Here is a 10,909-nt window from a genome sequence, read left to right on the forward strand (position 1 = left end):
GACATTCAAAACCTGCCTGGATGCGTTCCTGTGCAGCCTGCTCTGGATGAACCTCCTTTGGCAGCGGGGTTGACTAGATGGGATCCTCTGGGATCTCCAGAGGTCCCTTCCAAGCCTGACCACTCTTCTGTGATTCTGTGATTTAGGTGTTGCTTTATTGCCTATAACTGCCAGCACAAATAAGTAAGTTCTGCATTGAGGTCCCTTCCAACCCAAACTATTCTGTGATTATTTCATAGAGTCTACAAGAACTCTGCTTTCTGAAAGACAGAGCATTTTAGCAGGCACCGCTATTAGCATCATTGCCAACATGCTTATAGTGCCCATGCTAGATGAACCGGGGGCTCTACCCACAGCCATGGCAATGAAGTGACGGGCAAATGTAATTCAAAGCAGAGAGCACTGTAAAGTTACATGATTAAAAAATGAGCTCAAAAGCAAATTTCTTTCTGCTTTGGTTAAAGAATGGCATCAGGTTTGGATAACTAGTCATGGTAGCATCAGCTTCCTCCACACTTACTTAATGGAATGTCATTTCACCTAAAAAGATTGAGGGTATTACACGTATTACACGCTCAGACAGCACAGCGATGACTGTGGTATAAATACCTGGGGAGACAGATTAGTTAGCTATTTCTGCCCCCAGCCTTCTCCTAGGAGCACAGAAATGCCACTTCAACATGCTTTTTTTGGAGGATCAGAAAATCATAATAAACATAAGGATAAAAATATACCATGGGAGTTACAGCTAATTTCTTGCTATAATTTGCAGCAATTTACACATAATCATTGTGGGTTTGAAAATACTGCACAGCGCCAACAGCAGAGTGTCTGCTGGAATGGTGCAAATCAGAAGAATGAGAAATGCAGTTTGGATTAAAAAACCCTCCAAAAGGCTTGGTTGGGATATTAGGTTCTCAAGTTCTTCCTTGCAGTTGGCTTATGCAGGAAATTTCAGTCTCCCATATGCAGTCCGGTTTCTTAGGCTACAGGTGGATGGAATGAATTTCATACCAACTGCTTTTAGACTTCAGAGACGTGCTACCAAACAGCAATGTAGTCTGTGTCTTCCTTGTCTGTTAGATGAACCGCCTTTTTTTTTTTTTTTTAAAAAAAAAAGGGCCGCAAAGAGTAGGCACTAGCACCACAACGTTTTCATGCAAATATACATTTGAGGAGGTAATAAAACCGTAGCAAAATTACTGAATTAGCATACAGAAATGTGTTTTAATATAAATATTTATTTCTAACATATGAAAATTACTGAAATCACATTACACATTAATTTCCATAAACATAATTTCCAGCCAAAGATCTGGATTGATTATAAAAGAGGAAAATATCTGTACACTGTAAATTTTTATTTTTGTCCATTTTCGTAACTTAAAATAATTCAAAACGATTTGAAAGGGGAATAAAAACAAATGTGGCCCCAGATTGGAACCCTGTATATAAAACAAACTAAAGATGAGTTATGAACCTCCATGAAGAGTGATTTATAGAAGAAATACTAGTGTTGCTACAACCTTCTTTTACAGGGTCATCAGCAGAGGGGATATCATAAACGGGGGGTAAAATGATTTATTAAAAGAATACGTTATCTTCTAAAGGAAAGATATTTAATCTATGAATCACTAACACTTGACCCAGTGCAGGAGCAGATGCAGCTTTGATTTAAATAAGGGAGAAAAAGTCCAGGAGCAGATGCAGGCCTGATTGAAAGGAGGGAGAAGCGCGGAAGCAAGGACGCTCCTGGGAGGGCGCGTGTAGAGGACTGCAGACCTCCGAGGCATGCAGGTAAATTCTACCTGGTGAAGTGAGCTTGGATTTTAAAGCAATTTATTTAAAAATGTGAGATACATAAGCTTCCCTTGGAAAATCAAATAGCAAAGAATGTAAAAGCATGCCTAACTTCAAATGGTTAGTGGCCTTACTGAATAGCTGTGATTTTTTTCAAAGGCACATAAAGGCACTTGGCACCTTTATCCTATTCACTCTCAGTGGAAACTCTTTACCTAAATCTTGTTCGTATTTTGAAAATCTCATCCAGTGGGACTCTCTGTATGCTGAGTAAGGCTCAGATGTGTTGCTGACATGCTGTCTCACCACATTTTGAATGTCACCACCACTTAAAGCACTGGTGCAGCCAATGTTGAATGCCTGCCTCTCATAATGGCATCATGTCTTTGGAACCCACAGTCCTGAACCAAAGCTGCAGATCAATATACAAATGGACTTTGCACATGGTCACGTTGCACCTGCCACAGCAGAATGAGCCAAAAGTCAAAACCACCCTTGACTTATGGGTGCAAGGGACACACAAACTTTTGGTTATCATATTGAGGCATGAGCTCTTGACTTCTTATTTCATATATACTCACAAGCAGACTTGTTTTTGTTTTTTCTTCTGGGAGCAAGTATTTTCACCAATGAAGCTGGCTTCATCAGACAGTGTTTCTGCTGGCATCCACAAGATCTTGCTAAGCTTCTACCAAGATTTTACTTGCTCATGCTCCATTGTCTGGGAAGCCTAGGGAGCTTTACATTTCTGTGGCTCACTGCTGACAACGATGACTATTGGTTCAAATTCTCCTAATCCTGGATAAACATTTGGAAAGGCTTATGAGAATGTAGAGAACATGTGTCTACACACATGCACATGATGACACATGGTACATGCATGGTGGAGCGGTGTGTTTGGCTGCCTCCTTGACTCATGATGATGAGAGAAGTTGGGATGCAGCCAGGCAGAAGGTGAGTTCTGAGCTGAGTTACCAGAGGAAGTGACGAGGCAGCAGCTGAACCCTGAGTGACACAGCCAAACCTTGCCCTCCCTATAGTTCCTTTATGTCGCTGGAGTGCTGTGGAGGAGTCATAAGGGGAGCGGAATGGCCTCTCAGAGAATTCTTCTCATGCTTGAGCAATGGAGAGACACAGTGTGCATCTTCATGTGTTCCATCCTCCCAGCCTTTGCTGCGTGCTATTTTGGGAGCAGGAGAGACCTTATGCCATATTGGTCAGCCCTCAGTCATTCTGGGCTGCACCACAGCTCAACAGTAAGTCGGAGTAGCTTCTTGCTTTAGTTTATGTTGGGGACCACTTTGGCTTTCCACTTGGCCCAGAATCTCTCAGATGGCCCAGAAGATGCAAAAACCAGCTACATCCTCCTATCCTTCCCAGAGCTTGTCTTCTGTGCTACAGCTGCATTTCTGGAGACACGGAGAATTTAAGCTGGCTCTAAGTCTCTCCTTCCATTGCCACAAACTTTTGAGATCCAGGATCTTGCTACAGGCATTTCCTATTCTGTCTCCATCCTAGAAAGATTAGGAGATGGGATGAAGTGCTTTAGAATTAACTGCTCCCAAAACTTCTTATGGAGATGACCTGTCCAAGCTTTGGACTTGGACAATTTGGTGCTTCCCAGCTGACAGAGTTCTTCGGGAAACGCGATGTCATTTATTAATTTAGATCATTACCGCGGGAGAGTCACAATGCTATTGTATTTGAGGGTTTTTTTTCCTGCATATAGAATATCAAAGCACAGAAGATCCATGGAAATAAAGGGGGTTTCTCCTTCCTCTGCCTGCAGCCAGGCTGGCTGCGACTAGGTGGCAGCACTCCACTGGGCAAACCCGCCTCTGCCTTCAATACCAGCTCTCCGTTTCAGCTCACAGAAAAGGCAGCTCGCATATTCCAATTTTAGGAAAATAGAGGGTAAATAAAAGTCACCAAAGCCTCCTGAAGTCTTATATCAGGGTTGTGCAGGACAGCTGGAAAGCTCCAAGGGAACTGAGCCGTTCTTTTGCAATGAAATCCAAATACTGCACAAAAAATCGTCCTGGTTTGGACATCAAAAAGGGAAGAAAACCAGAAAAAAAATCCATAAGAATTTTCTCCAGGCCTCAGACTGTTCCTCCAGGCAAAGCTCAGCTGCCTTAGAGGAGCTCACAGTTCCCACATTCACCTGGAACTGGAACAACTCTGGCAAGGCAGATGCAGCACGAATAGCTCAACGAAGCTTGTGTCATTTTGGCTTAGGTTTGTCTCAAACACAATGAGATAACATCGTCTCTCACAAGTCAATTTTATGAGGATCTGTCAACTCAGTTCCCATCTGTTCTGGAAAATAAGCCTTTTCAGGTTAGGGTAGGATGTAGGATCCACAGAGAATGGGTTTAAATTAAAGTATTTGAAGCCCCTTGCTATGCCAGGTAGCAAGGGGAGGGTTTGCATTTGAGCTTCCATGTCAAGATGGTTTCTGTTTCAAACCTTTCATTAACACTAATCATTCATAAAAGACAAAGTATATACAGAAAAGAGGAAAAAAAGAAAGAAGCAATACACTGTATGAGAATGCAGTCTGTGCAGCGCTGGGGAGGTAGAGCCGGTAGGAAGAAAAGTGGAGGTTCATTAAGTTAAAGGCATTCACTGACAACTACAAAATGTGAATGAAGTCTGGTAGGAGAAAGGAAGCCCCTTCCTAATGTAGAAAATGAGAATCAGAGCGTTAGAGTGGCACGATACAGGCAAGAGACCCCCGAGCTGATTTCTGACAGTGCTCCGAGTACAACCATTAAACTGGGCTATGTAGATACATAAACTGTCATTGCCACCAAGAGCTGGCTGTTTAGGGGCAGCCTAACAGCCTAACATGGAATTCGATAGAGGTGGGGCAGCTTCAACAGCCACATCCTGGGCTCCGGTCACCAGCGTCCCAGCTTGCCGTTAGAGATGTCTGCTGGGAGCTGCCACCCGCTCCCAGGAGCTGAGCGCTGCGCCTCGCCTTACAGCCCTTCAAGAGATCAAGAGACTGTAAGTGGCAGCACTTGCACCAAAATTGCCAAGGTATTAACATTGATTTCTTTCAATAATGGTGACATAATCATAGCCTTATTTCATTACCCTCCTCCGAATCCTAAATGCGCCACTAATGAAGAAATATCTGCTTCTGCCCGTGCCTCTGCCGCTGTCAATGGTGAAGAAAACAAAACTTGTCTCCTTAGGTATCGTTCACTATTCTCATATTCAACTATTACTTATATTCACGAAGAAAACAAAAAGCTTTTCATTAATCAGTTATCAAGAAAATAAGGAGTGATCTGTAACTTCCCACTGTGCTATGTAGAAAGAGGATTCCTGTGATTTTTCCTCCACCGCCTCTCTCAGCTCTGTTTGCAGCAAGTATCCAACAGGAGGGAAGCTGTCTGGGTAGAGCAATGCTTTCCCTCTGCCTCAGAAGCTTCTGCCCAGATTTACCTGAGTTGGGAAGAGTTAAGGACTGTCACATCCTTTTTTTTTTTTTTTTTTTCTTTCTCCATTTGCATTCCTCATAAAATGTTGGCAGTTTGCTGAAATCGTTGAACATAACAAAGGCAAAGCCAGAGCAACGGCTCTCTCTGCCAAAGCAGCAGCTGCAGGTATTGGATAGAGGACACCTCTGAACTTCCAAAATGAGCTTTGGTGAGAATGTGCGTGTGTACGGTGGATGGAGGCGGGAAGAGCCAGCTTCCCACCCCCAGCCCATTCCCAGTCCTACCATCGCATCCTTCCCTGGGGGTAACATCTAACATAAGAGTCTTTCCAGCTCATGCTGTCCTCCTAAACCCACTCTCTCCCAAAGGTGAACGCAGCACCAAACCACCTCTTTCTTTGCCTCCAAGAGAAAGTGAGGGAAATATTTTCCTGAATCGCCGAAGGGACTGATGTGCGTGCTACACTGGTGATAGCTTGAGCTTTCAAACCCCGCTGTGCATTGAAGACTACTGTGTCATTCTGAGACAGGCTCACCACATACAGAAGAAAAAAACCTGCGAAGGTACTGGAAACTACCCTGGTCTATCTAACGGGTTTCTGCAAAACTGCGATGTCAGAGTAGTAGCATACACATTTTGGGGGGGGCTAGTGAGGCTTAGCAACATACTGCCAGCAGAGCTGTATCACAACCCAGGTATGCTTTGCTCCAGTACGATTAGGTGCCAGTGCTACCCTGACATCTGAGACTCGAGCCCGGTGCTGGCCACCAGACATGCAGCCTTGCCCACCTTCACAGGTCTGGCCATCAGGGAGCAGCCGGGACTGGCATGTGGCTCATTGCCCTCCGTGGAGCAGAGAGCTGTTGGTGTGTGGGGTTGGGAATTCCTTTTGCTTTCCAAGAAGGAAGAGCCCTGGATGAGGGACGGGTCGATCACGATACTTCTTTTGTTACCTGTCATGAAAGATTCAGATGGTATCACACATCACAAGCTTGGCCCCGTAGTTTCCATCCCATGTTCTGACATGCTGACTGCATTAGCATTGTCTGTTACACTAATAATGTCTTTTACAGCAGAACTCCCCGTGGGGGGAAAGAAATCTTTGAAGCTACCCATTCAGATCTTCAAAGAAGGACCTTGAAGAACACTCACAGAGAGAGTGTGGGAAAGTTTGGATCAGGGGATAACGCTATAAAGATGCTATAAAGCTGGCTTTCCCCTTTTCCCATCCGGACTCGCACCACTGTTGTGTTCCCACTTTTTGCAGTTATGTAAAGCTCCCCGAGTGCTGAAGGAAGTTTATCCATCCTCCCATCCTGTTGGAGATGCCTACCAGTTTCTTCAAAAAGTTGTGAACCAGAAATAACCCTTAAACCCGCAACACAGATTCCAGCCTTAACCCCTGGCAATGAGGAGACTGGGGTGGATGGGGGGCTGCATGCTCCTCTAGCATACACTTTTTAGGCATGTTTTTTCAAGCCGAATGCCTAACCTTTGCTAGCCCACACCATTCTCAGCAGTTTGTAAGCCAAATGCCAAACCTCTGCTAGTGTTACATAGCAAAAGTCCCTAGGAAATGCCAATTGATACTGCTGAAGAATGTGGTAAAAGCTGGTAGATTTCAGTTGTGGAATCATACTATTTAGAGAAATAATAAATCACTCAAGACGACATGTTTTCTCCCCTTGAGCAGCCACTTTTTCTTTCGTTTCCGCTGTGACATATTCCACAACCCACACAACCATTAAGTCACTAGGTCTTTACAGGAACTTCTGTGTTAAAAGCAAAGAAATTCCATCAAAACCAGACGACACAAAGCTGTGAGCACGTCCTGTGGCTGCTCATTACTGACCTTGATTAAGAGCGGTGCACTGCTCTCTACGGTTCGTTCTAAATGGAAACTGCTGAGTTCTATTACGTTTATTACTTAGCCCAAGATTATCTGCAGTATGTGCTACAGGAGACACATCTTGGACCAGCCCAAACCAGGGTTGCTCACGTCTTGCGAAACATTGCATCTTCGCTGCAAGATCAAACCGAGGAGGCTCTCAGACCATTCTTGGACAAAATTGATATTACCTCTGTAGCTGTTGCCAAGAGAATTTTCAATGGTGTCATGGAAGAAAAATTTGCTGACGGAAATACTAACTGGGGACGAATTATGACCATATTTACATTTGGAGGTCTTCTCACTAAGAAGCTGCAAGAGCATGGAGTTCAGCTGACTGTAGAGGAGAAGGAGCAGATTTCTTATTTCATCACGGAGTACATAATAAACAACAAAGCCGAATGGATAGATGCTAACGGTGGCTGGGTAAGTTTCTCATTTTCCACCAAAGTCCAGATTAGGAGATTTTGTTTAATTAAGGGAAACTATTGTTACAGACACTGTTAAAAACATTTTGTTCAGGGTTTTATTTGGTGGTTTAATATTTGAAGTCTGGAATGTCTCCTTGAGATTAACAGTGAAAGCTTTGCTTCTGCTTTAAATAGAACAATGATAAAAGCTCTCCTTTCAAAAAGCCACCAGCTGTACCTGTAACAGCCACAACCCTGGAGTTAGTCTTGAATCATAGCATCATACAATAATTCAGATTGAGAGGGACCTTAGGAAATCATCTGGTCCAGCCTCCTGCTCAAAGCAGGTTAAACTATGCATGCCATCCAATTTCCCATTATTAAATCTAAAATCCTAAAGCTAGTGCATAGGACAGTTGGTCCAAAATACTAAAGTTCAAGGTAAGAGAAAAATACCCAGGTGTGATCCTCACAGCTGAAGTCAGTACTTTTGCTGTGGATTCCAACAAAGTCATTATTTAATCTCCCAAATCAGTTTTACTTCAACAAATTTGCAGGTAAATGCAACTGGGGTTAAATCTTTTCTGTTTATTTGGACTGAGATAATCCTAGAACTTCCATATATCAATGGTCAATGCTCAGAAAAGCATTTGTCGGTATGTGGATTATTTTGCCAAGCTGCTGAAATTCCCTTCTGCCAGTGGAGGGGACGCCCCTTTTGCTTTGCAGAGTTTCATCACGTCGATACTTTTGTCTTTTGCCATTAGGGGAAGCTGAGAATCAATGACATCAGAGCCAGTTATTTCCTTGGTACTTTTTTCCTTTACCTATATGTAAATGTTACTTTCTCTTTCCACCCCTCTCTCGTCCCACTTCTCTTATATTCCATATTTGCTATTACTTTTTCTCCTCACTTGTTTTCTAGTGTCTTACTTTTCCTTTTTTCTTTTTGCTTGTTTTGCTCCTTCTCTGTCTGGTAGCAATAAAAAAGGTGATAGTGAGTCAGGGACCCTTGATGCATTGGATTTATTGTAAAGGCCTCTCTTTCCATCTCCTTCAAAGAGAGTCAATTTTATTTAAGAGAAGTATCAACTCCTGGCAACATTCTGTCATAACGCGTGGCTCATCACAGTAGAATAGGGAGGCTTAAAGGCAGCTATTTATAAGTATATTACTACATCAGAAACATAGTACTTGTATCTTCCTTGAAGATGTGGGCTCAGATGATACAGTTCAAGTTCATTTTCTATTTACACAAGGAGAGCAGAGTCTTGACTTGGAGATAAAACAAACATTCAGGGAGGTGCAGCTATTTTCAGCTACTGTTTTTAAAGCCCTATTCATCTTTTGGAGGTAGAGCTCTGAACACCTGCCCCTCTGTGCACAATGGTGTAGCGCTCTGTTAATCTGACACCAGCAGAGAGTGGTGTTTTTTTCCTACCCGTTATTTTTCAGCTGTTCCTAACTGTGCCTGTTCTTTTCCGTAGGAAAATGGCTTCCTCACAAAGTTTGAAAGAAGATCACTACTATCTTTCTCCAAAATTACGGCCATGTTCATGGCTGTTTTTTCCTTGTTCAGAGAGTACTACTGAAATAAATGGACCTGCCATTCGTGTATAATCTAGATATTGCCACAAGCTTCATTGCTAAGCTTTCCTCCAAGCAATATCAATGGGAAAGTCATTTTCTTCCATCATTAGTTTTTAATTTATTTGTATTTATTTTGACTAAATACAATGTTTAACATGCTGTCCTAATTGCCAAACCTGAAGATGAGATCCCTCCAAAGAGGAATCGACATAGCAGCAATTCAAGTCACCCTTTCCAGGTGGGACTGCTTCCAGAGAGAGACCGTTCTCCTTATCCAGGCAGCTCTTGGAGTCTCTGTTGCACCTCCATGAAAGGACGTTGTTGTACTGAAATACAATCCAATGGGTTAAGAAACAAGTTTAAATGTCATTTGTTTTGTAAATGAAATACTACTGTAATGCATTTTATTGCAACCTTTTTATAAGCAAAGCTGGGGAGGGGGAAGCTCTATGAAGAAAAAGGAAATGCAAATTCCAGTGTAAAAGTGGGTACAAGTTACGGACACAGACTAAGCAATTGTTATGGGAAGAACAATTTGTGGAAGCTAGCAACTTAAAAATGTGCACTCACTTACTGTTAATGCAATGGTATGTGTTTCTTTGTTGTATTTTTTTAATTGCTTATATCTACACTGAATGTTCTTTCGAGTTTGTGTAATGTAGTCATCTGGCTGAACTTTTTTTTAAACTAGATGGTTTAAAATTGGCAAGTACAAAATATTTTTAAAACGAGAAATTTGTGTAAATACACTAATATTTTTCAAAAACACATTAAAATATGTATTTTAAAGTCCTATGATTGGTCTCATTTATTTAGGAAAAAAAAAAGAGGACGATGGGAAAAGGTCTACCTGAATAAGATAACTCCTAGAAAAGCTACCACAGTGCTACTGGAGAATCCACGTGGTACATGGGTTTGACCTGAAGTCCATGGATGTCAAGACTTTAATTGCCTATAGTACTTCTTAAGCATTATCTGGTAGCTTGTATAAGAAACAGACAGATTGTAGCAAAATAAATGAACTGGATCTGCTCTGAACACAGTAACTAGTTTTTTGGGATACACCACAAAACTCAGCAAATTCACAAGTAGGACCTAACAGGCTTCCAGGCTTTTAGTCTGGGGCAACTATTTTTTGCCCCACATTCCATTAGCTTTCAAAGGTTAAACAGTAATTCTTCAAGAATTCATTCTAGAAGGGTTTTCTTTAGCTGTAGTGACTCTCCTACATTAGGGAATTAAGGCTGGGTCTAAACACTCTTCTTCTTTTGTAGACGTGTTGGGATGTGAACCACGCTGAGGCAGCGGTTGCCCGTGGCACACAACAGCATTGTTCTCCAAGACAAATCCTCTAGGCAATCAAGGCTTCACGATACCGGGAGAAGAAAGCAGCCTCCTCCTGGTAATGGGATCTCCATCTTTCATCCTTCTGGTAATGAGTTCTCCATCTTTCATCTCAATGTAAGATTTTTTTTACAGCAAGAACAATCATTTACTGGAACAACCTCCTCACCACTGGAGGTTTTCAAGAAGCGATTGGGCACGGTGCTAGATAGTTTTGTCTAGGCCCCCTTTCCCAAGGGATCAGAAGATCTTTCGAGGTCCCTTCCAACCTGGGCTGTTCTGTGATTCTAGGGTATAACTTGGTGGGTTAAACTACAGAACTCAAACAGATGTTAACATTTACTAAAACCTGTATTTCTCCCTCTCCCCTTCCCCAATGAAAACAAGAAAGATTATCTAGCATATATAGCAGGACTTTCGAGATA

The 10,909-nt window shown here is 42.4% G+C and overlaps 1 protein-coding gene across 2 annotated transcripts; it reads left to right on the forward strand.

Moving 5' to 3' along the window:
- Positions 1 to 6,996: 6,996 nt before the first annotated feature.
- BCL2A1 (BCL2 related protein A1) lies at positions 6,997 to 10,521 on the forward strand. 2 transcript variants are annotated; one of them, XR_010072517.1, is made up of 3 exons: positions 6,997 to 7,566; positions 9,038 to 9,727; positions 10,415 to 10,521. XR_010072517.1 is itself a non-coding variant. In XM_063346392.1 (2 exons), the coding sequence occupies exons 1-2, from the start codon at positions 7,147 to 7,149 to the stop codon at positions 9,140 to 9,142; spliced, it is 525 nt and encodes a 174-aa protein (XP_063202462.1). In that variant the 5' UTR covers positions 6,997 to 7,146; the 3' UTR covers positions 9,143 to 9,903. The 2 variants fall into 2 exon arrangements, 1 of the variants encoding a protein (XP_063202462.1); XM_063346392.1 differs by lacking the exon at positions 10,415 to 10,521 and having other exon boundaries at positions 9,038 to 9,903.
- Positions 10,522 to 10,909: the final 388 nt, after the last annotated feature.

Source organism: Chroicocephalus ridibundus, chromosome 9 (genome assembly GCF_963924245.1).
Source record: "Chroicocephalus ridibundus chromosome 9, bChrRid1.1, whole genome shotgun sequence".
NCBI classification, from domain to species: domain Eukaryota; kingdom Metazoa; phylum Chordata; class Aves; order Charadriiformes; family Laridae; genus Chroicocephalus; species Chroicocephalus ridibundus.

Bases quoted from the DNA above. Each gene is read 5' to 3' on its own strand.
- BCL2A1 (XM_063346392.1), top strand. From the start codon at position 7,147: ATGGAAACTGCTGAGTTCTATTACGTTTATTACTTAGCCCAAGATTAT. The intron at 7,567-9,037 runs GTAAGTTTCTCA...TCTTTTCCGTAG, and splicing joins TAGATGCTAACGGTGGCTGG to GAAAATGGCTTCCTCACAAA.